This window comes from Vidua chalybeata, chromosome Z (genome assembly GCF_026979565.1).
Source record: "Vidua chalybeata isolate OUT-0048 chromosome Z, bVidCha1 merged haplotype, whole genome shotgun sequence".
Taxonomy (NCBI): domain Eukaryota; kingdom Metazoa; phylum Chordata; class Aves; order Passeriformes; family Viduidae; genus Vidua; species Vidua chalybeata.
The window spans coordinates 43,385,735-43,413,577 of record NC_071570.1 but is presented as its reverse complement, the minus strand read 5'-3'; the positions used below and the strand labels follow the sequence as shown (position 1 = coordinate 43,413,577).

Sequence of the window (27,843 nt, the reverse complement as noted above, 5' to 3'; positions counted from 1 at the left end):
TCCTCCTCCCAAAAAAGGCTGTTGGACACTAACAGAGCTTTTCTTAAGTTGCTTCATATCTTATTCCTAGGAACTTTATTTTGATTTTCTTTCATTGTATTTCCTTTCATTGGAAGAAGAAAGATTGCCTAATACTTTTAGTGTAGCATTTTTCACTCATTTATCATAACTTTCGGATATTTTGTTATTCAAAAGCCTATTTTCTCCTTAAGCAAATATGTTTTCATCTAATTTTAGGTAAAAATGAATCAATTATCATTCTGTCCCATAAGGAATTTTTGTTCAGTTTTTTAATAATCTAGTGTTGATGCTATTGAAGGTTGGAAGTTAGGAGGTCATTGAAGCTCTGAAATATTTATGCTGACCTGGCAGAAGTCATATAGAAGGGGATGAAATGGGGTAAGTGAATTTTGTAGAAATCTGAAAAAACGTTTTTTCCAACAGTGCTCTGTAAAGTGTGGTAAGGGAGTACGGCATCGGACTGTGAGGTGCACCAATCCACGCAAAAAATGTGTTTTGTCCACAAGACCTAAAGAAGCAGAAGACTGTGAGGACTATTCCAAATGCTATGTCTGGAGAATGGGAGACTGGTCTAAGGTGAGTAATACTTGGTACTAGTGCCTCCCAGCATCACACATTTTGCAAGTTGAGTTCTTAATAAGAATTACTCTTATCAAAAGTGTACAGATGTCCCAGCTGAGGGAACAATAAGGCTATAAACAAGAAAAATCTAAACTGGTAGTCACAGTGAGCCTACAATATAAATAAAAATCAGGAATATGAAGTAAATGTGAGATAAATTTTCAATATAATGCAAATTTGTATTATCTTACTGTGTCAGTAGGCACACAAGTAGCTTCAGAAACTTCAGGCAGCTCCAGCTGCAAGCAGCTTACAATTCACATATTTCGTTAATCTGTGTTTGCACACTTTATTTGTGGTTCCAATAAAGTACACCCTCCAGCCTTATACAGTAGCATCTTTAGCCTATTAAATTTCCACATAAACCATTTAGCATCTGGGAAGCATCTATTACTGGTTCTCTTTTTTTTTTTTTTTTATTTTATTATTATTATGGACACTCAACCTAACTGTCATTACATTATTTCCTTGGCATATGTGTTCTGAGAGGTGGATAAGCATAGGCCAAACAGGAACAAACAATACTGGTTAGATCTGTGATTGGCCTTCAATATCTGATAAAAATTTGTAAAGCCTGAAACACGCTGAAATTCTGAAATTGAACCTCGTAAAGGTTTTCTCTTGCTGTATCACCGACCACACTTTAGCAGAAAGATTGTAATCTTTTTTTATTTCCTTTGTTTCTCTTCATAACTTTGTTCACAACACTTTTACTTTAAGCACCTAACGTTATTGCAGCATTTTTTTAACTTGCTTGTATGGAGAAGTATTTAACGTATTTTCAGTTGTCTTTCATGTGATGTAGGAGCTGGAAACAAGGACTAAAGCCAGCAGTGTATGGCTAGCCAGCCTTCCAAGAATTAGCTGCAAGTACTCTGTGAGTAACTAGCTACTTCAAAGCACATAGTATAACCATTAATTTTTTTTAAACAGAAGCATCTAACTTTCAGTAGCAGTATTACTTTTACAAGAAGATATGTTTGGCAATAACATTTAGTATTTCCATTTCTCTACTACATAACTATGGTTAAAACCTGCCTCATTTAGCACTAGCACAAGTAGGAAGTAAACCATGGAGAAATAACCATCTGCTTTCTTAATTGAAGCAGTCATTCAAATTGGGATTGCTGAGGCTATGTGGGTATGCTGAGGCAGTTACACTGTGTTCCCAGTGCCCTCTGTAGTGAAGGACTTTATCCTCTCAGTACTTTTTGCAAACAACTATGTCATAGATGAGTGTACAAAACTTGTATCTTCCTGTTTAAAATTTACTGGCAATTTTGTATTTCCTGCTCTCCTCCTAGAGTGAAAGCTGTAACACACTCAACTAAACTGCACTTTGAATTTGAAAATTAGGACACAAGGAATTATGGAATTGGCAGAATCTTTTGAACAGTTAACATACAGTCTGACTGTGACTTGTGCAGCAGAGATTTTCCAAGATTTATACTAAAAAATAGATACCTTGATTTCTCTACAGAGACACATGTTTAATTTAAAATAATTTGAATGTCAGTTTCTTTTCTCTGTTACTCTTCTGTTCCACTGAAGGAGTACACAGCAACATGAAGTCATGGCATACATGTTAATATGTCTGCAATGGTGAGAACAAATGAAAAGCTCAAATAAATGTTAATCTTTGCCGTGTTTGTTTCTAACCCAGAGGTTCAATGCAGCCTTCTCTGTTCGCAGTTTTTAGGATTGCTCTTGACATTGACAGAAGTCTGTTCCTTTGAGCAGAGCCTAGCTCTCTCTAGCTAATACCAAGACTTGACTTGAAAAATTTAGATGACACTTCTCACACATTGAAACAAGAGGCCTAATATCTTTACTCGCTTTGCTGTTTCCTTTGAACTGCTAAGACATAATTTTAAATTAAGCTTGGATTGCACCATTACTGAAAAGATAACATGGTTAATAATTATGGAGTGCTGTAATAAAGTTAATTTGTTTTATTGCTGTAGTCACATAAAGATCAAAGAGGTTTTGAGCTCCATGTTTTAACAATACCAAGATCAAAGAAAATTTGACCAAAATTCCAAGCTCCAATAGATCAATTAGGGAGATAGTAATCCTTCTAAAGCTTAGTCTAAAAGAAGTCTGTACAACCTGGTCTGTGTGCAACATTTAGCTCTGTAATGGTATTTAAGTCAGTACAGTGGGTCAATATGCTAAAAATTGCTGTTTGTAACATCACTCGAGCTCTGTGCCCACCTTTGTGAGGAATATAGGTATGATGTGAAAGGAAAGAATAAAAGCTCAAACTGAGCTTCTGGAGCCAGTACCTAGCAACATTACCAATGGCATTTTATTTTCCCAGCAAATGCCATCCATGGCATATGTGTGAGTTACCTTCAAATGAGGAATGCTCACAGACCATAGCTATTCTAGCACCAGCTGGGCAAGGTATTGTTAGCAACAGTGTGCCTTGCTAAACTGTCCACTGGCTACCCATTTCAAAGCCATACAAGGACAGGATCATGCTCAGAGGCGTTCATCACCTAAGTACAAACAAATAGGCTGAGGAGAGGTGAAATTAAATTCATGTGAACTGCATGTTTACACATCTGCACAGCTTCCGAAAGAACACATCATTGTAGAAGTCATTCTCCAAAAAACAGTTAAATTTCAGCAGCATAGTGTGCTTAAAGGGTATGTCTGTGGTACTTTATGTAGGGAAATGTATATATTTTTTTTCTGGTACTGTCATACTCTTCAGACCACTGTCAGAATAAATGAAGCATGAGGAATAGGATGAATTTTGGAACAGAGAATAATTTAGAAAATAAGTATTGAAAATGGTAATTTAAAACTTTGATATAATATTATATCATTCAGCAAGGAAAAATAGGATCAAAAATCTGGACAACAAACTAGAATTTAGGAGCAGCAATTTGTAAGATGAAGAGATATATAGTATGTGTCTATAGGAGATCAGAGAAAATAATGTGGCATAACTTGTAAAAAAGATTGGAAAACGGATATATTCTGTAGAAACTAAACATTGAGCAGCAGCAGAATTTCTAAATAGTATCTATGTATTAGACCAGAGATGCTGAGGAGTCAAATATGATATCTGGGGTAGTGGTCCCAATGGTTGACATGCAGTTCATTTTGTCTATAGCCTGAAGAAGCAAAAATATGAAGCAAAGGTTAATCTCCTACTTTTTTTTTTCCACTGAGTCTGGAAGGCCATCTGAGGCAACTGCTTAGTTTTTACACCAATGAGTCACAGAATTCATGGCCTATTCCAAATTATTTATTTCAGAAACTAAATGCAGTGCTCCCTAGAAAGTGTGTGCATGTGTGTGTGTGTAGTCAGAGGAAGTCAAGTCTCCAGCTGTTAGGGGGAGACAGATTCACAAACGGATCTACTGAAGGGTAGAGAATGCAGATGTCAGTGATAAGAATTATTTGCCTTCTGCTCCAATCAAAGAACATATGTAAATGGAGAGATGTAAATGCCCACAAAATTTTTACTAACTATTCAAGAGCACAGGACATTCAACCTTAATTTTGTGTGCTTAAATATTTAAAGAGACTCTAAATTTCCACAGCAAACAAACTCAACTAATCTCCTCCAATTAAAAAAAAAGGGATGATATTAATGTTATGATTTTACTGACAAGGGAATTAGCCTTTCTTTTTTTTTCCTTGGATCCCCATACAAAATTTTTAAGCTCTTCTAGATTGTTGGAATGGAATAGTGCTGGGCATGAGTCAAAATATAACACTATCAATAGATTTATGGACAAAGCAATTATGCAATGTGAAATAATAGAAGTTAAAATGTAATCAAGTCAATAACTTTCATATTGACTTAAATATAATTAATTTGCAGCAAATGAGGTATGTCTTTGTTTCAGAAACAAAGCATGAGCAAATAATATGGAAGGTGTCAATATAATGAAATGACATTGGGAGATTTTATACATTTCTAAACAGTCCTGTAATAGTAACCATATTAACATCTTCTCTTTCATATAAAGGGTTTTTTAGATCAATGTACTGCATAATTCTGGCTGGAATAAATATAATGTCATGTTAGTTTCTAGAAAAACAGAATGAGACCATCTTTCATAATAGAAGAAATCACTAATAAGACTGGAAAGGATTTTAAAAGTAGATATCACCTATTTTGCACGCACAGAAAATCACATGTAAATGGGAAATTCTAGTATCTGTTTCACACTTAGATCTACTAAGATATCTTTGTTGGTTTTCTGCTTCAGGCGTCTTTAGGGTAAGAAGTTTGAGTCCAAATTGGACTCAAAATGTAATTATGAGTGTTTTGTTGTCTCTCAAGTTGCATTATCTGTAAGTGTGGTTACATTAGAAAATAATTAAGTTGTGGTACATCTTAATAGTTGCCATCAGGACTGAACCTTCCTAAGCTCAAAGAAAAACAAAGCACAAATGAACAAGAACAAAAGAAGCAAACAGCTCCTGCCATCGTACTTGATGAGTGACGTGGTGATGGGAGACCTATATAATCAAATAAATAATGAAAAGGAAAAGAAAGAAAGAAAAAAAATTTAAAACCACCTCTTAATACATACTCTGTTTTTCCCTATGTGTCCTAGGAGAGGGTCTTAAGCTGAAGTTACCACCATTATACATTACCTTTTACGTTTCCACCACAAAGTGAACAAGTTTGTTCCCAAAATGACCTTAACATGGAGTACAAGAGATGGTATAGTGCAGAAAGAAGGGTGCATGTGCAGAAATCCAACCCTCATAGCTAGAAGAGGATGCCTGGAAGATGGCAGCATGTAGTGAAGGCAAATACAACTCCGTGCTTAAATGTGTCTGTACAACCACAGTCTTGCCACACAATGTACAGCATGCTGCACAGTGCCACTTGAAGGAGCAGTGCAGGGAAGAAGGAGGTCTCCCAACACAGCCACAGATGGGAGACGCTCTTGTGTCTCTGACACTACCTGACAGAGAAAGAAAAGGGTAACACTGATGCATTCAGCAATTGAACAAAATTGTTTCCGACTCTGATGATTTTAAAAAGTGGTTTCCAGGGAAGAAGGTTGAGATATCTTCTATATAGACACTAATCTGTAGTGAAAAGATAGATCTCTAAGTCACCTTCATAAACCTGAACAGTTAGAGAAAGTCTAGGAAATTCCAAAAGAAATGAGATCGGAAATATCCTTGAACAAGCTAGGGTTTTTTACTCCCTGGTAGTAAAAGTAAAATGATAAAAATGTTGCCAAAATATATAATTGATAACATTATAAATAAGTTTGTTTTCCTTTACTTTTGCCCAGCAATATTTCAGAATCAAATATTGTTGCTATTAGTATGCAGCCATTGATTTTGAATCTTTAGGCAGCTCTATAAATTTTCTGTATGCTCCTTCCCACCAATACTCTGTGGTTCTACCATCAGACTGAAACCTTTGCTATAAGCAAAGCAGTGGGGCTGCTATTTCTTGTACCAGATGTTGGCACTCTTTGAAATTGATAAGTGTGATTGACTGGGTGTAGTGATCCCTCAGAAGGCCAGATGAAGGAGAAAAACTATGTCATGCACCACATGTCATATTACACAAATGCAGAAGTTACGGAGAGTAGCATTTGCAGCTTTCCATCACCTCCTTTACTGCTAATATCTTTCAAGTCATTATAGTACAGTCTCTACCCAAGCAGATACAAATTTCCAAACTTTTCTGCTTTTGAGTTTTACAGGCTTGGCCATGCATTACTGCTGCAGGGGATTTACATATTCACACATGTGCATATAACATAGATAATACGTTAAGGAAGCCATTATTGGGAATTGCTGAAGAGAAGTTTATCACATCCTTTATATGCAATGTGCTTTCCCAGAAATGCCTGCTAGTTTTTGTTGAAGACACTGGGATCTTTGAACAGTGGATCTTCTGGAAGGCTGATGTGTATTTTCAGGAGATAGATAAGTGGTCTGGTGCTCAGACTTGGTGCATTAGGTATTCTTTTGCCTGCTGTATCTTCATAGCTAAGGTCAACTCTCTGTTTCAAATTTTTCCTCAGTATCTCTGACTCTGTCATCTGCTTACGCATAACTCTTACAGCTGATTCACTTGGGTTCTGTTAAAATTTATGTAATCCATTTTTTCTTGTGGGATCTAATTCTTGTTGGATTTTTTTATTATTTCATGTTTCTGTTATCCTGTATTTCATGCAGCTAAAGAAAATACTGCCTCATGTATTCATTCTTGTGATAAACTTGATATTCTATGAAATTCTTATTTTATCTCAAAATATTTGTTTGGTTTTAATTATTTTATTTTAATCTATGGGGTTGTCAATTTTTTGCTGTTTTCTGGTAGTTTATGATAAGGCAAAGTATGAAAATACTTTAAAAATGTAAGAAATAACTGAATGTTGAAAAATTCTTTTGAAATAATTGTTTCAGAGGCTATCTTGAGCACAGCAACAACTAAATGATAGAGTTTTCAGTTTTCAAAGCAGTAAGGAGAGTGGGCAACAGAACTGCCACCTTGTACTTCCAGAGGGCAGACTTTGGCATGTTTAGAAGACTGATTGACTGAGTCCCTTGAGATGCAATCCTGAATGGCAAAGAAGTCCAGGAAGGCTAAACACTCTTCAAGAAAGAAATCTTAAAGGTGCAAAAGTTGTATGTCCCCTTGTGCTGAAAGATGAGCTGACTGTCTTGTTTGATCAGAGAGCTTTGGCTGTAACTTGGGTAGAAAAAAAGAGTTTATGACCTTTGGAAGAAAGGGCAGACAATTCAGAAGCACTACAAGGATGTTGTTTAGCCTGGAGGAAAGGAGGCATAGGGTAGACCTTTTCTCTCTCTAAACTCCCACTGAGTTAGTAGTGGGGTGAGTTCAGTCTCCTCTCCCAGGTAACAAGTGATGGAATGAGTGGGAATGGCCTCAAGATGAGCCAGCAGAGGCTCAGATTGAATATTAAGGAAAAGTTCCTCAGCAAAAGGGTTATCAAGCATTAGAATAGACTGCCCAGGCAAATAGTAGAGTTGCCATTACTTAGGGACATGGTTTAGCTATGAACTTAGCAGTGCTGAGTTAATGATTTGCCTCAATGATCTTAAAGGTCTTTTCCAGCTTAACTGATTCTATGATTTTATTCTTGTATTTCAGTTAAATAAAAGTCCTGTGAGTTCAGTTTCCTTGTAAACTCATAGGTTCTTTTATGTTTTGGTTTTTTAATATCTTTCATAGCCATTTAGGTGAGTCACCTGCTATTTCAGATCTTCATTATTTAAAATTTGGTAGCTACAGTGAGTGGAAGTAAAGTCATCATCAGAAAAGAACTCTTCAATTCATTCAACCTACTGGAAAAGCTTGAAAGTGCTACATATTTAAAGGCCAGTGCTTAGTTCTATGTTGTACGGAAGAGCTTTTTGACATATGTTTCTTTGATTTCTGAAAAGTAAATAGATGAAATAGAAATTTTAAAAAGAAAGTATTTTCTTTGAGGTTTCATTTTCCCTCATTTGTAATTTCCTTTGTGTCCTTAGTGGGTTCTGTGACCTGTCTTTTCATTAGAAATACTGTAATCCTTTAATTACTTCTTTGTTCTGTTGAGCTATGCTTTTCCATGCGAGGTTTTCTACTGAGCATCAGGCTAGCATTGTCGTGTATGGTAATATAATTATATACTCAAAGGCTAATATTTCAAGTTAATTTTAAGAGTTTGTTTTCATCATTCCAGAATAGCACACTCAACTAATTTAATCAGAAAGATAAAGGTAATTATATAATGAAATCTAACTGTTTCCAGATTCTTGTTTGGATGTGTGATAGTCATAAGGAACGGACAGTCATCTCCTGCCAAAATACCATGCAATGATATCTCAGATATGAAAGTTTGTAATGTAATAATGTCTTGTTCATTGCTATGCACTAGTGGCAGTAATATATCCATGTGTGAGTCAGTACAAGCAGGCATCTGGGACAACCACAAATCCACAGCTAAAATTTTTGTTTCCTCGCTAATAGGGCATCCCTGCAGCAGTGCCCAGGCAGAGGTGCACAAACAAGGCTAAAATTTATAAAATCCACCAGTGTTATAATATCAAATACTATTTAGCAGTGTGTCTAAAGACCTAAATAAGAATAAATAATAATTTCACATATATTTAAATTGCCTTAAAACTTGAATGTGTTTTTGTATTAAATATCGATCTATAGAAAGTATAACTACAAAATTTTAAATGGTGTGTACATACATCTGGAGCACATAGAGGAACTTGGCTTTCTAGATCTGTTATGGTATTACAGGATTTGTCCATGCTTTGATATAGGTCATTAATGATGAGAGAAAAATGCTGATACCTTCCATGATATCAAGGGGAAATATCAGGCTGTAGTAGAGTCTGAGATTTTTTATGGGTTTGGACTCCAGGTTGTCTATAACAGAAAAAACTTCTGTCATTGGAATAATCCCAGCTTTTAAACCATTAAGTGGATGATTGTGTTTCATTAATTCACCCAAGAAAGAAATTGGGCAATGGAAACTGGGTTTCACATGGAGACAAAGAACTTTTCCAGTTCCAAGCTGAGTCCAGAGAGCCCATTCAGATTCAAGTCTATCCAACCCCACTATTGATTCAGAGTAGACAGTCAATAATATTCTGAAGAATAGATACATATATACTGACCTAGAAAAAATAAATTTCCTTTTGTAATCCGCTCATAAACTTGCAGTTGTTTCTTGTCTTGATACCAAAGGCAATTTTGCCTCCCCTGCCAAACAACCAAATTGTTCTATATGGGGCCTTAAAAAGGATTCAGGGAAAAAAAAAAAAAAAAAAGGTTCAAATTCTTGAGATGAGGTGATGAGGACTTCCTCTATGGGACCCCTATCTCTAGTTTATCAAGGGAACTGGAGCTCTGTCTGTCTTAATTAAAAATCTTATCTCTTTTTGAATCTTATATCTTCTTACCCTGGAAAGAAGAGCTATAGACAAAAAAATGGAGGGGCAGTGGGCAGAAGAAGAAGAAGAAAAAGAAGACTATAAAATAAAATAAACAGGCACAACTCAAACTTGCTAAACTTAGAAGAGACCAATAGCAGATACTTTTTTAGCTAAACTTAGCACAAGTTCTGAATTTTAAATTTGGCATACTGAGGTGTTGGGTGTGTCAGAAATGGGAGAGGCAGAAAGACGTTCCTGGAAATGATGCATGTGAGAACTCAGACTCCATCTTATGCTTATATCCATCAGTCCCTCTTTTTGCTACACTATTCAGAAATGCCTTTATAACCAAAAAAAAAAAAAAAAAAAAAAAAAAAAAAAAAAAAAAGAAAGACTTAAATTACTTAAATAAACTGCAGATTATTTGATTATTTGCTTGATTTAGGTAATCTTTAAGAATATTGCCAAACTCAGTGCAAAGCCTTTGCTGAAAAAAATGCACCACATTATCTACTGTCTGCCTTCAAATGCAAGCTTCATAAAAGACAAAACAGAAGAAGATTTTGCAAGCATGTTAGCAAATACGAATCCTGCTGCTAAAGTCTGATTGCTTGCTATTCTTGTTTCACACTCTCTTCATGAAAAAGGTCGAAACCACTTAAAAGCTGGAACTGATGATCCTATACATAAATGATTAGAAATGCTCTGCTAATAATTTCCAGTAAAACTCATCACTGAGTTTCCTTAGAGGCATGTCAACCTGTTTTAAATTCTACTTAGACTTGTAAAACCTTTATTGAGCAGTCCACTTATTCTCAAAAATAAATTGTCCAAGTCAATTCTGTTAATACTGTTACAGATTGGCTTTTTCATTGTGGATTGTATCAGCCTCTTCAGTGATTGCCTGTTGTCTTGGCAAAAAGACACATTTTGACTGTTACTGTCTGCCGGTGACAATTTTTCCCTTAATTTAGGAATTCCTACTTCTCATGAAGGCCAGCTGGAAGCAGCTAACACATTACAGCAACTTCCTCAGCTGTTGGCCTTGGGAATATGTATTCTCTCCAGAATATATATCTTTGGCAGGGAAAAGAAGGAAGGAATCTTGGGTAGTGGGTGTGCATGCCAAGTGTAAGAATTGTTATATTTAACACCTATGTTTCTGTCCTTGAAATTATGTCTAAAAGGAGTTCAAAAGTTGGACAAAATTCAAACAGAGTGGTAAGATTTTTTTTTAAGAAAAAATTTATTTTAAAAAAATAGCTGTTAACTATCTTTACACAGGATTTTTTTGTAATTTTTAACAAGAATGTTTTACATGTCTTGCTGCTTGGATGGTTTTACAGTACCTTTAGGACTATGTCCAAGATGCACAGATTAACAGCCATATAAAAAAACCCCTCTGGCTGTGTACTGGAACATTTAGTCTAAACCTACAAATATGGTTGTCCTACAGGAATTTTTTGCTAATCAGCTACATGGCCTTAAAGTGTAGGTCAAATGAATAGGGAGAAGTAAAATGTAATTAACCTCCACAAAAATAAAGTACTGCATGTTCAAGACTGACATGTGGGAGATAGAGTGGGTGGGAATAAGATTGATAGAAATATATTCTTCATTCACTAATAAAAAAAGCTGTGGGTTTAAATTAACCTGAAACCTGCTGAATTAATGAAAATGTTACATATTGGTTGGGAGTGGGCATTTTCTGTAAATCATATATATATATATATATATATATATATATATATATATATATACACATATACATATATATATATACACAAGCAGTTTTGACAGTTAAATTTATTTCTGATTAAATTTGCTGATTAATGTGTAAAAGTGAAAATATTTTTTATTTCTTTGAAATTGAAAGCTTTGTTAGAATTTTAAACATGTGAAGTCCGGAAATATAGAATTTCAAATACAGTTTCAAATACATTCCATAAACACTACCTAAAATGTGACAGCTGCGTATCCAGTGAAAGGTATTTACCTCTGACTGAATATTTGCAGTGAGACAAATCCAAAGGTGAGGCAGGTTTGGGAGGCAGTTTTGGAAGAGTCTGCTTCAGCTTGAATGTACACATGCGTATACAGTAAAATGAGTTTCAAAATGAGGGTCAGAGCTGTTGCTCTTAAGGTGCATCTAGCTGATCTGCAGAACTTGAGGTGTCTCCTAATGAAGTCAGAACAAGTCCATATCTTTTCAGGATAAACAAGAAAAATACAAGTTACTTTTATTCTCTTATATTGAGTGTGTGCTCTCAGTTACAGCAGCAGTTGGCTGATGTATTTGCAAGACAAACTCACATTTAAGACATAGACATCATGGACAAAGAAACCTCACTGTTTGTGTAGCTAGCAAGTGCACTGCTAAATGCCTGAAGCTTTCCCTATTTCATACTATTTTAAATATAAGCTAACATAGCCAATAGCTAATATGAGCTTTTATGGTAAAAAGATTTTTTTTTCTGGCTTCCAGTTGGTAGAATTTTTAATTTCAAAGTCAGACACCACTGCTGCTGCTGCTGCTAGGTGAACATAGAAGAGCACAGCATGCTTATCAGATCCCTCATTGATTTTAAAACCCTAGGTATTTGGAAAAATCTTGCTTTACTTGCATGTTGGGTTTAAAAGTTTTGGATTGCAAATCACTGAGGTAGCCCTGCTTCTTCCCAATGTTCCGCAAGCATCTTACAAGATTTAGTAAGTTCACATTTTTTTAAAAAATAAAAATAAATGCACTGTTAAAATTTAGTTTTCACATTTCTCTGAAAATAAAAGAACATAGAGCACAAATGTCTCTATTTCCTGCCTTGCCACATATGAACTGAGACATTTCATTTAATCATCCTTTGATGTCAGTTTCTAAAATTGTGATACTAATAAGTAGGTCAAGCAAGACTGAAATTAATTGCTTGCAGTATCTCTACATCTTGGGATGGAAAACTACATTGTATTGCTTCGTAACACTCTGGAATATCTCATCAAGGCCAGTGGAGGCTCAGTATTTAAAGTATATTAATTCACCAGTTAAGATTTTAATGCCAAAATCTTACCAGATTGTCCATAGAAATTCAGATCTAAACACTGATTAGCTGAGAGATTTGTCTGTTTGTTGCTTGTTTTGTCAGTTGCAGTCACAACAAACTTTCAAGCCAGAGGTCATTTAATGTAGAGACGATGTGACTGCTGCCAGAGTGCTCTTCACAAAGGCACCTACCTATATGAATTGTTTGGCATTACCAATTAGCAGATAAACCATTGGAACCCATTTTGTTAGGAAAAGACTAATGTTTTTCAAATCCCATTCTCCCCTCCAGTATTCCAGGTGGCTGGATTGCACCTATTCACTCTAGAATGACCTAAGGGCAGAGAAATAAATTTTGGAGATCTTATGTACCAGGTCCACCTGCCCATATCCTCCTTCTCTGCAGCTGACTGAAGGAATACCACACGCTCACACATACTCTAACTTTGGTTGATAAACATATAAATCATTGAAGGAAAAAAAAATGTAATACTGTGTGCAATATTACTCTAAATTAAGATCACCATGATAACATTTAAAGATTATGTTTCCTTATTAGAGATCTTCAACATATTAGCTTCATCATATAACCTTCATTTTCCTTTTACTCTCACATTTGTTTTCTCTTTATGTTGTTGTTTTAGTTTTGTCCCTTTTTTTTCACCTTTTAAAATTTTGCTTTTCCATTGTCTCAATTTTAACTTCATTAAAATATTCAAAAATTAAATATCTCTGAAACTATGATGACAGGAATTTAAAGAGTGGCCAGAATTTTGGCAAAATTAAAATTTGTGTTCCATCTACTATTGGAGATAAAATTCATGTAGGTATATGTGTGTTTTTACATGTTGACCATGTGCATAATTTTGGCTATTATAGGAACTCAGATTATTTTTAGCTGCACAGAGAAAAGGCAGATAATTCAAGAAAGGGAGTTCTGTTGAGAAACTTTTCTCATGCAATTGTACAGCAGCATACTAGATTTGATAGCATACTTTTAAAATAGTTCAGTACTAACTGATTTCCCTCCTATAAACCATATATTTGTTCATGTGCTAAACTGTGGTTGATACTGAGTAGACAAATGTGTATTCATAATTTATTATCTTTACATGCCTTGGCTCATGGAGGCTGTATCTGATTAATTCAGCAAGATGGAGTTCTGTATTGGCTCACTGAGAACAGGAGCAAAATCAAGTCCATTTGCTGCCTTTATAAAATGCCAGTGTTTGATTTCATTAGTCATTTCACTCATTTCATCAGTGTTTGGTTACAAGTTCAGTCCCTTGTGAAAACATCCAAGTGTATATCCTAGTCTCTTGTACCTCTCTTGGAGTCTTATGGGTCCAAAAGACAGGAGTCTCCCTTCTCTTGATGCACATATTGCAGGCACAAGCCCTCTATTTCCCATTTAGCATGTGTAAATTGGTCTTCCAGGTTAAGTGTTTAAAATGTTACTTAAATGCACATAGATAACCAAACCAAAGAGTAAAAATTTCTTTAGTGTTTCATATAGTCAAAGTTTATTCATCCTTTGAAGAAAACTATACTTCTTCATCTCCATCTCGAGACAGGGTGGCGGGGAAACATTTTTTGTTATAGTACCTTCTCCTTGTCTTTCTTATTTCAATTTTTTTTTCAGCTGCTTTTTGAAGCCTCCCAAGGAAATATATTCTCAGTATTTATGTAATAAAAATTATTTAGAAAAACATTTTCAGGATTATGTGGCAAAATTTGCAGCCTGAGTTCTTACAGTATTCATTGCAAGAAACTGATTAATATTTGAAGGTGTCCTATACAGAAAATTTCTGTAAAACTGTGAAATTTCTGGGTACTTGAGTCAAAATCATTAGAGGCTAGGAGAAAATTCCAATATGTAATTTTTAATAGATTTGTAGTTAAAGAAATAGCATGTGTGTCAAATGGATAGAAAAGTAATTCATGTCCTATGAAATTTTGTTCACAAAAAGTCAGAAAAGGCTAAACCATATTTTGGTTGGGGTTTTTTTTTGTTTGTTTAGAATAGGTTTTCTAAGCATCTGTACAGCACTGTTCACGTTTTCACTCTAATATATTATGTTATTGTGATAGAAGTAAAATGTTTCCATTGTTACAGTGCTCAGTTGTTTTATTTTCTTACCTCATTGTCTGTGTCAACAAGATGTCAAGATTAATTAAAGGCCAGGCATCATGTCTCACACTGTGTGTTTTATTTGTGAGACACATGTGAAAACATGAAGATGTGATGCAAAGACAGGAGGCATAAACTATGCTCAGCAGAAAGAGCATTTTTGCTGTGGTTAATAAATGGCGTTATTAAAAATTCTTCTCTCTTTTAATATCTGTGAATGTCTCTACCATCACTTTAACCTCTAATAAGAGTAAATTTGTATGTAGATACAAGAGAGTAACCTTTGCTTCCTCCAGACACATTGCTGTATTTGAGTTTCATCACAGGCTCTAAAAAATGGACTTGGACAGCAATAGGATGCTGGAGTGAGTCCTCCAATTAATACTATTAATTAATTTGTGCTTTTAAAATTGATTTTCATTTAGCTAATGGAATAGAATTCAGAAATCTTGGAATGCTGACATCTGAAGAAGCAGCCACTCACTTCACATGGACTGGCATTTCATGTTCCTGATTACCGGCAAAAATAACTTTCCAATCAATGTGTCTTCTGTGTGTTCCAGTGCTCCGTCACATGTGGCAAAGGAATGCAATCTCGAGTCATCCAGTGCATGCACAAGATCACAGGAAGGCATGGCAATGAATGCTTTTCTTCAGAAAAGCCTGCAGCCTACAGACCCTGTCATCTCCATCCCTGCAATGAGAAAATTAATGTTAATACAATAACATCACCCAGGTTAGGTAAGCAGTCAAAGATGACAAATCTCTTTTCAGATATTTCTCTCCATACAGTTACGATGACCCCAGTTTAGAAACAGAAATCAGGAGGTACTCAAGAGATTTAAATTCTATGCAGAGACTAATCATTCTGCCTCAGGTTTTGAGTATGTACATCAGAGACTGTAACTAAGAATGGTGAAGGGTTTTGTTATCCAAGGAAGGACCTTATTATGAGACTGTATGATATTAAAGGAACAAAATGTCCCATATGAAAATAGATTTATATTAGAGACACTATAAACATATATGCTTTTATATATATTCACCCAATTTTATCACATCTTTCTACAGTAAAAAAATACCTTCTTTTCTGTTTAAAAATGTTGCAAACTGTGTTCTCTTGATATTTGTGAGATCAAGGAGGCCCTTATTTGTTCTTTAAATACAAACAGCTCTTTCCACTTGTCTTTAGTTCAAATTTACATCTATGCCTGATGTATTGGGATGTGTGAAGGAAAATTACTTTGAATGAAGAGATTTGCTGTACCTGGCAGAACTTAGGTCTCTTCTGTTCTTAAAGAAATTTTGTTATTATATAACTACAGAACTATTAATTCTGGTAGTTTTTATTTCCTAGTGCATTGTTGATGATGATTACCATTAGTTCCCCTAATCATTCACCTGCATCTTGAGGATGATGGGAATATTCAAAGGCTTGCTGTAAGACAGCACACCCTCTCCAGCTGATTTTCCAGAGCGCTTGTTAAGATAAACCCTCCTGTCCAATAGATTACTCCCGCGTGGAAAACAAGGCTGGCATTTCAGACTGTATGCAATGCTTCTTTTAAGACAGTGAAGCATATTTCTCTTTTAGGTTTTTAACCTTTGAACATTTCTGCCCAGTAGTAATTGTTGCAATTTGCTGTTGCTTATGGTTCTCTCCTTGCTATTTCACTGTTTGAATGTTCCTCCCCTTTGTACTTTATCTTTCTTTGTTCAGCTGGTCTCTCAGAAGCAAGATGCGATCTCCCAATCATCGATGATTTTCCTCTGGTGAGGTTATATAAGAGGCTTTGTGTCACAGAGTCAAGTGAATCAGAAAGAGTCACACAAAAAATACAGTGTCAATTAAAATTTGACTTAATGTGAAGTGCAAAAAAAAGATAGGGCTATGTTGTCATGGCATGGATTATGTAGGACTGATATTAATAATCTACAAGTCAATGTCATCCAGCATGGAGTCAGAATCCAATCCAGTAGAAACTTTAACATCTCTGAAATACATAATGCAATGCTTCTCTTCAATATATTGATAATTTTGTCCTCCAGTTCTATTCATGTCATGCAATAGAGATTTTTTGAATTGGGAGTAGGGCTAGTGAAGGCTGATGGGGATTGTGCCACCAACTCTGTTACAAATTTCTCTTCTGTTAGCAGAGGAGATTAACTCAAATCTGAGATTGACTTCTTTTTTCAGTGTTTGCAATGGGTTTTGGACAGTATCTTGTTCCTGTGCCATTTTTGACTGGGTTCCCATTTTAATTCCATGTACTACAGACTACATATGGAAGTACTTCGTTATACTTGATATATACAACTAAATGTGAAAAGTTCCAACGTCAGTAGCATGGCCCTTCTATGATAAGCTGTGTAAAGAGTCTTTCATAAGTGAAACAAGGCAGAAAGATGAACTCCACTTACTCATGAGAAGACAGCTTATGACATTAAACTAATTAAATTCGATGCAACTTAATCCAATTTGTAAATTAAGCTGGCCTTAAAATTTTTTGATGTTGAATATATTGACAACAGGAGGACAAGGGGAATTCCTTCTTTTGTTAAATATCTACATCTATAAACCTTTCTCTTTCCCAGATACACTTCTTATGTCCTTATCTCTTTTAGTACGTGATTCTTCACTAGTAAAGGCAACAGTAATGTATATTTGATTTTGCTGTTGTTCTTTCACAGCTGCTTTGACATTCAAGTGCCTAGGAGACCAGTGGCCTGTGTACTGCAGAGTGATAAGAGAGAAGAACCTCTGTCAAGACATGAGGTGGTATCAGCGATGCTGTGAGACGTGCAGGGACTTTTATGCTCAAAAAATGCAACAAAAAAGCTGACCTCAGTCAGGCTGGCTGTCTCTCAGCTCTTTGCAATCTTACTATTTATAAACACACACACACACACACACCCACACAGGCTTTTTCAGACCAAATATTATCAGATTACATATAATTTAATCAAATTAATTTATTTTTGCCTGCCAGACATCATTAATGGTTTTGGTTAAACAGCCAACATTTTTTTTATACATTTATCAGAATTTAAAAAAAATAGTAACTAGTATTTTAAATGTTTATTTTCAGTAAGGCCATCTGTTGCAAAAAAAAAAAAAGTCATGTTATCTTGAATTTATTTTAATTTAGCTGAATAGTTTTGTTGTATATGAAAATAAAGTTCTTTTTAATTTTATCATATTTTTGCATTTGGAGTCAGAATGAGCTTGTGTTTTTTGCAACAGATGTCAAAGTGAACAAGCTAACATTATTAAATAGGTTATTACAGAATGTATTGTGAAATTAGTTCATTTGGTTTAGAAACAAACTGAAGGGGATATTCTACTGTAACTTATACTATAAACAGGAAAATTAAAATAGCTAAGTAGAGATTTTGATCATTCTCATGGACACATACTTGAACACATGCATTAAATCAATGAAACACTGTAGAGATTTACACTGAATCACTGTTGCACTGTTTGAGGTAGTGTAGAGAAATGCAGTCCTAGAACTTGTACCATCCTATGAATCCACATCTGTAGTGTTTTAACATGTCACTTAATTTTTTAAAGTTTTGAAACAAAAACCCCATGTCCCTCTATACCTTTGTGTGTCCTTTCACAGATTTACAAATGGAAGAGTCCTTTCTCCTGCCACTTGTATGGATTAATCTGTTAAACATTCTCAGTTCTCTGTTGATAATTTAGAAAATAGCTTTGTAATACTACTTTAGTTTTATCTTTGACTAATGAAAAAGTCTTTATAAAAATTAAATGTTTTACAGTTTTGTGAAACATTATGAAACAGCTAAGATTTTCCTTATGAGAAAATACTGTACATGATTCACATGATTTTTATGTTTTCAATAAAAAGTAAAGCTCCTTTTGCTATTTGATCTTTTTTTTTTTGTGTGTGTCTGGGTCTGGTAGATTTATCCATTGAGCCCTGCATCGCAGCAGGTAGAGCTACAGTACAAGTGCCTTCTGCCTCTTGACTTAGGCACCACTCTGCAGCTGCAGACAGACATGTCACTCTGTGAGCCTCGAGATATATATATGGAAAGTTGAGAATAACACAGTAACATTCTGTGGAGAGGCAGGTATTTATCTCAGGTGAGTCCTGTACCTGCTGAACTTGGCAAGTGCACAGCAGTGGGTCTTCTTGCCTGCATTTTGTGATGCAAGTCTTTAAGTATGTTCTTAAAATATGTAGGAGAACAAATCCTGAAGGCAAGACAGCTGGAGATATAAGCCAGAAATGCATATTGTGAGCCATTCAGGAACAGGATGTGGAGCTTCCTTTGTTCCTGAGTAACTCATTATAAAAGCGCTGAGCAGGTGAGGGGCTCGCATTGTGAGCCATTCAGGAACAGGAGGTGGAGCTTCCTTTGTTCCTGAGTGACTCATTATAAGAGACCTCCGGGGAGCGCGGCAACGTGGAGTGCGGTGAACAGGAGCAGGCAAACAGGGTCACAGCAGTTTGCACAGCAGTTCGCGCAGGCAGGGCAAGCAGGCAGGGCTGTAGGTTCTTGCTAGTTTGGTGAGGTGTTTTTATTGGTTGATTGATCTTGGGCTTTCTCCTAAACAATGGTTTTAACCCGATCGAAATCTGTGATTGGTACAAGTGTATGTGACCAAGTAGAACCCTCCAAAAAGGATGTGTCTGTACAGACCCATTCCTGCCCAGAGTGTTTGAGCTTATCAGTGGCTTCAGGGGGTGTTGTGGAGAAGGCCTGCCTACGCTGTGAACAAGTGAACGACCTCCTTTCGCTAGTGGCCGAGCTTAGGGAGGAAGTTGAAAGATTAAGGAGTATCAGGGATAGTGAAAGGGAAATAGACTGGTGGAGTTCAGCCCTTACATCTTAAAGGGAAGCCCACCAGGAGCAGAGGACTCATATGCCTCTCACTCTCAGGCAATAGAGGGGCACCTGGTAGATGAAGGGGAGTGGAAATGGGTCCCTGCTCAAGGTGGTAATAACAAAAATCCCTCCTGCCCCCCATCCCCTAGCCAGGTGCCACTTCAGAATAGGTATGGGGCCCTGGATCTAGAGAGCCAGACAGATGATTTAGAAGAAAATTATCTGCTCAGTGAACCTCCCAATTATGACTTGTCTAAAAATGGATTACCACCTCTAACGTCAAGAAAAAAAGAAGGGTAATCGTAGTGTGTGATTCCCTTCTGAGGGGGACAGAGGGCCCCGTATGTCGACCTGACCCATCCCACAGGGAGGTCTGCTGCCTCCCTGGGGCCCAGGTATGAAATACCACTGAGAGACTTCCTAGGCTGATTTGGTTCTCTGATTATTACCCACTGCTGATACTCCAGGCTGGCAGTGATGAGATTGAAAAGAGGAGTGTCAAGGCAATTAAAAGGGAGTTTAGGACACTGGGTCAAGTGGTTGATAGGACAGGTGTAGTGATAGCAGGTAGTGTTCTGCTCAGTCCCTTTGGTGGCAGAGAAAAATGATGAAAAGAATAGGAGAACTCACATCATTAACAAGTGGCTCAACAGTTGGTGTCATTGGCAAAATTTTGTATTCTTTGATCATGGAGCAACCTTTATGGCACCTGCTCTACTGGAATCAGATGGGATACATCTCTCTGTTAAGGGCAGGAGGTTTTTAGCTCATGAACTGACAGACCTTATTGAGAGGGCTTTAAACTAGGTTTGAAGGGGGAAGGGGATGCAGATGGGCTGTCTGGAAGCAGGCCCAAGGATGTTAAGACTGTGTTAGGGGAGAAATCAGTAGCCCAGCTGAGGTGCATGTATACCAATGCAAGCAGCATGGGTAACAAACAGGAAGAGCTGGAGGCCATGGTGCAACAGCAGAACTGTGATGTAGCTGCTATCACAGAAACTTGGTGGGATGAGTCACATAGTTGGAGCACTGCACTGGATGGCTACAAGCTCTTCAGAAGAGACAGAAAAGGGAGAAGAGGTGGAGGGGTGGCCCTTTATATTAGGGGGGTTTTGGATGTCATAGGTATTGAAACTAATGATGATGAAGTTGAGTCCCTATGGGTAAAAATTAAGGGGAAGGCTGACATCCTACTGGGAGTCTGCTATTGTCCACCCAACCAGGATGAAAAGGTGGACAACTTATTCTATAAGCCACTGAACAATGTTTCAGGATCATCAGCCCTTGTTCTTGTAGGTGACTTCAACCTACCAGACATCTACTGGGAACTTAATACAGCAGAAAAACAGCAATCTAGAAAGTTTTTAGAGTGTGTAGAGGATAACTTTTTGTCACAACTGGTGGCCAAGCCCACCAGGGGAGGGACTATTGTTCACAAATTGTTAGATCTATTGTTCACAAATTGTTAGACCTATTGTTCACAAATAGAGACGGACTGGTGGGTGATGTGGAAGTTGGAGGTCGCTTGGGGCACAGTGATCATGAAATTATAGAATTCTCGATAATTGGTGAAATAAGGAGGAATATCAATAAGAACTCTACACTGGACTTCCAGAGGGCAGACTTTGGCCTATTTAAGAGACTTATTCAGAGAGTTCCCTGGGAAACAGCCCTTGAAAACAAAGGAGTTCAGGAGAGATGGGTGTGCTTCAAAGCAGAAATCTTGAGGGCACAAGAACAGACTGTCCCTGTGTGCCAAAAGACGAGTCGACGAAGCAAACGCCCAGTCTGGATGAGCAATGAGGTTTTGAAGGAACTTAGAAATAAAAAAAAAGATGTATCATCTTTTTAAGGAGGGACTGATTTCTCAGGAAGTATTTAAGGGAGCTGCTAGGGCATGTAGAAAAAAAAATCAGGGAGGCCAAAGCTCAGTTTGAACTTAACTTGGCAACTTCTGTTAAAATAATAAAAAAAGTTTTTACAAATATATTAATAGTAAAAGGAAGGATATAACTGACCTCTGTTCCTTATTGGATGAGGCAGGCAACCTAGTAACTGAAGATGAGGAAAAGGCGGAAATGCTTAATGCCTTCTTTGCCTCAGTCTTTAGTGGTGAGACAGCTTGTCCTCAAGACAACTGTCCCCAGGGGTTGGTAGGTGGTGTCAGGGATCAGAATGGTCCTGTTGTTATCCAAGAGGAGGCAGTCAGAGAACTGCTGGGACACTTGGATATTTATAAATCAATGGGACCAGATGGGATCCAACCTAGGGTGATGCGGGAGCTGGCAGATGAGCTTGTGAAGCCGCTCTCCATCATTTATCAGGAGTCGTGGCTCGCTGGTGAGGTTCCAGATGATTGGAAACTGGCCAATGTGATACCCATTTACAAAAAAGGTAGGAAGGAGGATCCTGGTAATTACAGGCCAGTTAGCCTGACCTCGGTTTATACTGAGTGCTATCACACAGCACTTACAAGATGGCCAGGGTATCAGACCCAGTCAACATGGGTTTACAAAGGGTAGGTCATGTCTGACCAACCTGGTCTTCTTCTATGACAAGGTAACTCATCTGGTAGATGCAGGAAAGGCTGTGGATGTTGTCTATTTAGACTTCAGCAAGACCTTTGATACTGTCTCCCATAGCATACTCCTGGAAAAGCTGGCAGCCCACAGCTTGGACAGGAGCACTCTTTGCTGGGTTAGGAACTGGCTGGATGGCTGGGCCCAGAGAGTGATGGTGAATGGTGTTGCATCCAGCTGGTGGCCAGTCACCAGTGGTGTCCCTCAGGGGTCTGTACTGGGACCAGTTCTATTTAATATATTTATAGATGACATGGATGAGGGCATGGAGTCCTTCATTAGTAGATTTGCAGAGGACACTAAGCTGGGAGCTTGTGTTGATCTATTGGAAGGAAGGAGGGCTCTACAGAGAGACTTAGATCGGTTGGATGGATGGGCAGAGTCCAACAGCATGAAGTTTAATAAGTCTAAGTGCCGAGTTCTACATTTTGGCCACAAAAATCCCCTACAGCGTCACAGGCTGGGGACAGTGTGTCTGGACAGTGTTCAGGTGGAAAGGGACCTGGGGGTGCTGGTCGACAGCCGGTTGGATATGAGCCAGCAGTGTGCCTTAGTGGCCAAGAAGGCCAATGGCATCTTGGCCTGCATTAGGAATTGTGTGACCAGCAGGAGTAGGGAGGTCATTCTTCCCCTGTACTCGGCGCTGGTAAGACCGCATCCTGAGTACTGTGTCCAGTTCTGGGCCCCTCAGTTTAGGAAGGATATTGAGATGCTTGAGCATGTCCAGAGGAGGGCAACGAGGCTGGTGAGGGCCTTGGAACACAAGCCCTATGAGGAACGTTTGAAGGAGCTGGGGTTGTTTAGCCTGGAGAAGAGGAGGCTTAGAGGTGACCTTATTGCTCTCTACAACTTCCTGAAGAGAGGCTGTAGACAGGTGGGGGTCGGTCTCTTCCACCGGGCAGCAACTGACAGAACAAGAGGACACAGTCTCAAGCTACGTCAGGGAAGGTATAGGTTAGATATTAGGAAAAAAAAATTCACTGAAAGAATAATAAAGTACTGGAATTGTCTTCCCAGGGAGGTGTTAGAATCACCATCTCTGGATGTGTTTAAAAAAAGACTGGACATGGCACTTGGTGCTATAGTCTAGTTAAGGTGTTAAGGCATAGGTTGGACTTGATAATCTTAGAGGTCTCTTCCAACCTCATTATTCTGTGATTCTGTATTTACTACTTGAAGCAAAAAGGGAATGCAGCTTTATTTAATTGAGTGTTGTTTTTCCTTCTCTGCAAAGAGTCTAGTGTATAGATGTGATACACAGTTTCCACAGACAGAAAACCACAGATACCCACAGACAATAAACTGAGGCCGCCAGTCAGGACTGTGATTCTGTCCAGGAAGAATACTTAGATGCAGTCTTAACTACCATTGAAATCAATATCTGTGTTTCAAATAGCTGTACTATCAAAATCATCTTACTGCTCTGCATTTGAAAACTGCAACTTTAATGAGGTGCTAGGTGATTTTAAATAAAATACCTTCTGGTTCTGAAAAGTAAAAAAAGAAAGAAAAATAATGTTGACATCATGGAATGTTATATTTTGTACAATAAAAAAGTTTCAATGCACAGAAAATTTAGTTGCTTTGGGGCATAATTCCTTAAAGTCACAGAAGTCCATTTGAAAGTCTAATAGAATTATTGTAGTTGGCAGGCAAAAGAAGCAATTATTATTTAAAATTTTCTTCATACTTAGTACCAGATCTTGGTAATACTCCTGCACTCACTTGAATCACAACTTAAAATGAAGCAAAAGAAAAGATGCCTCCAGACTAGGGCCAGAGGAAAATTTTTATCATCCCATAATATCATCCTCACAGTTCTAAATGTTTATGTTCTGCTGATTTTGAATATTTCACTAACAAGAATGTCATCTTAATTACAAAATTTAAAAAGTGTGGGTTAAGTCTGGCTGTATCAGAGACTGCTGCTGAAATCATCCTCCCATCACCTCTATAAGAAGATCATAAAAAGGAAGTACTTTTCATTGGGAGACAGGGATGGAAAGTTGTGGTCTAAAATGACTTTTTTAAAAAAAATTTAATGAGTGAAGTCAGGATATTATAGGATGTTATAGTTTGATCAGGATGTTATAGTGCTGATAAGTCTGGTTCTGATTCCTTTAGCATCTGTAGTACAAAACTACTAGTTAAATGTGTATGAATCATTTTGAAGCAGCTTTGTGTCTAAATAGCAAATATACCTCTGAATTTGAAAGCAAGCTCATTTTACTGCTTCAGTATTTTCTATCATCATTCAGAGGAGCAGTACAGACTGAAATACCCTTTTGGTCAGAAAATTATAAGAAAATTTTGAAAATGTGCCCAGGCTATGGCCTGAGCTGCAGCATGCTGTGGGGAGGGCAGGCATGTGCCAGCCCTGCAGAGTTTTCCATAGACCTGGGTGGCAGCAAGCAACCCTTTCCAGCTGTGTTCAGGCAAGCCATAGCCTTATGCAGACATAGACAGTCCAGGGTTTACTTTTTTTTTTTTTTTTATTTGTTCTTTCTTCTTAAAGAACAATCCCTCTGCATTAATATGTTTTCCTTCCAGCCTAATGAATATGTATCATTTTAACAAATGAGTGTCAAATCAATCAAGTTCAGCTGGCATGTAAAGGTGAAATTCACTCTTGGCTCCTAAGGTCTAGAGTAGGCCTCTCTGCTAATTAAATACCACTTAGACCCTATTTTGTTGGATTAAGTGGGATTTAAATGGTACATAGGGATTGTGCTAGGCTAGTGCACAGCAGGTTTACTTCCTCCTTCTTCCCACATATGTGCTGGCTAGCTACAGTAGTGACCAAAAGTTACAACAGTTACCACTTGTCATAACTCTTAAAGAAATACCTGAATTTTAATAGCATTGTCATTTATTCTGAAGGGAAATTGCTGCTTTGTTCTGGAGGAAGTGGGTTACATTTTAGATTGTTTCAGGTTTTTTCCATTCAGTTTTCATTATCTTCTTCAGTAACAGAAAAACAGCTATTTTCATATTCCAAAAATACACTGGAAATAGAAAGCTTGCCTTCATCGTGAGACCAATGGAGGCCCTAAAACCTAACAGATCAATTACAAAAAGAAAATTAGAAGCACTCAGGAAGAATTTTTAAAAGTCTGTAAAAAAGATGTACAAACTAATAGAAAGGGAACTTGAAATATGTCCAAACCAGGAAGCCGAAAGGGGAGACGGTGGGACCATCTGATAGCACAAGTGTGAAAGGGACGTTCAGGAGTGATAAAGCAGTGAAAGAGAAACTCAGTGAATTACTTGTGTTGGCTTTTCCAGATGAAATGTTGCAGGGTTCCTTATAGCAGAGATGTCAGATAAATTGGATCAAGGTGAAGGAAATGTACAAGAAAGTAAGACCAAATAAATATGTTCAATGCAAGCAACATCTTGGGTTGTAGTCACCTGAGAATATTGGAAGAACACAACTGGGAAACTGGTATCAGAGCCACTTGCCATGGTGCCCAAGCTGTCGTTGCAAAGATTCAGTCTGGCAGATTGGTAGACTGCAGTATAATTCCTGCCTGTGGAAAAGGCAACCCCTTGAGCTACAGATTGCCATAACAGCCAGTAAAAAAAAATAAGATCCTTGAGCACCTGGATAAGCCTGTGCTCTTGGGTGAGAGTCAGCATGGTTTCAGTTGTGAATGGAGAAAAGAGGATCTGCTGGACACAGAAATCTCTGACAAAGTTCAGTATTACAGGATATTCAAGAAACTGCATTCACACAGGACTACAGGAGCAATCTTTATGGCTTGAAAGGTGATTAAAGGATTGGAAGCAAAACAGTCGTCTGTCAGGATGCAGAGAAGTCAGCAGGTTTTTTGGCATTTTCATCTGTGGCATGAAGAAGAGTAAAAACTGAGGTCTTCATCTACGCAGGTGACATAAAGCTCTTCTGGTTAACTCCTGACTTAGTTGGCAAGAAACACAAAACTGAGTGACTAGACAAGACATTAACTGAAAAACTTTGCTGTAGGTAAATGTCAAGTATTATAGCTATGAGAATAGCCTGAACCATTCCTATGAGAACTGAATTTGCAACTGGCTGTCACAGAAGTGAAGTTACTAGCCCTGTGAGAGTTACTACTGCTATGAGAATAGCAGGAAAAAAAGCACCAAAAACTGATGGATATTTCAGAAGGGAAGACATAATTTTTCCCATTTTTGGAACTGGTGTAACCACAACATGAGCATTGTATTCCTTTATGGTTGCTATATTCTTATGAATAATGTCGTGGCATTACAGTGCAACACACTGAAAATGGAAAATAAATTAGCAAGGAGATAGACTAGGTGGCTTACAAGATATTTAAAAGGTTGATAATTCAGATTGAAAAGAGACTGAGATAGCTATAGTTTAAAAAATCCTGAAGGTGATGGATAAGCTGTGTGAGGAGCTCTTCTTAAAGACCTTGCAGTACTGCAAAGAGGTCATCCTTGCTATGGTTAATATAGAAATTAATTTAAAAATACATAAAAGTAAGCAATTTAGGTAGATGGGCCTGAGGTTCTGAATCTTGCTTCTGGAGGACGTACTAGAAGAATTATTGAAAAGCAGTTAGACAAATTTATTGACAATTTATAAATTATAAAAGGCCTGGAAAAGAGATACTTCAGCACCAAAAAAAAAAAAAAAAAAAAGAAAAAAAAAAAAAAAAAAAAAAAAAAAAAGAAAAAAGTGTGGCTTCTGAGGCTTCTGAGGGAGTAAAAGAATGAACTGCAGAAAGTAGCAGGGTGTACACTATCTCCCTAAACAGCATCTTGTTCTTGTCCTTTTCAAACAAAGTGATAGATCCTGGGACTGGGAGAGGTCTGACTTATTAAGATACCTTTTATGTTCTTATGCCCAATGGAGTAGTGTTGGTATGTATTTTAGAACACAAATTATTACTCTCTTAGTTATTACTGGACAGGGAAAAAGTGAGAACTACGTGTCATGGTAAGTCCAAAACAGGAGCTTCATGGTAATCCCTAGGGTATGCTGGAAAGGTGTATTAGTGTTTCAGGGCTTCATTAGACAGGGGAGACATAGTTGTAAATGTAGCACCAGGTTCCCCAAAAGCATGTACATCCACTCAGAAACACAGTCACTACTGTCTCATTTGTGGCTGCTCACAGCTAACTTATTTGAGCATCTACTTGAAAAGTGCAATATTAATAATTTTAAACAGATATGCTTTAAAATAATCTTGAATAATTACATGCAAGGAAACATCATTAGCTTTCTAAGTAAATAACAGATTGAACCTATATTTTTATCCAACCATTCATTTTTACTTTAGGGTTTAAAAAATGTTTTCCTATTTTTATTTAGTTTCTGTATTTCAGCTGTTTTCTGTGTGATAAATAGATTTGTTTGATTCTATGGTCTAAGTAAAGAGCTACTTTTTTTTTTATGCCCTGATTCTCAGCACAAATTTGATTAAAAAAAAGGTTTTCCTGGATTTCAAGCAATGACCTTTCAAAAGCTTATCCTCTGTGGCAATTTCATCAAAATGAAATATATCCTAGAAAAACATGCATATTTTAAGAAAAGGTTCAAATAAGAATGGGGAGGCTACTTTTGCTAGTCATACATAGAGGCCATAATGAGAAGGAGAATTTCATGAGCTGAAAGTCAAAAGGACTTAAGATTCATAAAATTATGATGAAAATATCAAATCTCAAAATAAAATAATAAAAGTGATGGG

The 27,843-nt window shown here is 37.2% G+C and overlaps 1 protein-coding gene across 1 annotated transcript in view; it reads left to right on the top strand.

The window, feature by feature from the left end:
* The window catches only part of ADAMTS19 (ADAM metallopeptidase with thrombospondin type 1 motif 19), a 140,091-nt gene extending 122,241 nt beyond the window's left edge, over window positions 1-17,850 (top strand). Inside the window, exons 21-23 of the mRNA XM_053931844.1 lie at window positions 445-597; window positions 15,269-15,446; window positions 17,397-17,850. Coding sequence (XP_053787819.1) covers window positions 445-597; window positions 15,269-15,446; window positions 17,397-17,548 — 483 coding nt within the window. The 3' untranslated portion in view covers window positions 17,549-17,850. The remainder of the gene's footprint in view (window positions 1-444; window positions 598-15,268; window positions 15,447-17,396) is intronic.
* The last annotated feature ends 9,993 nt before the right edge of the window (window positions 17,851-27,843 follow it).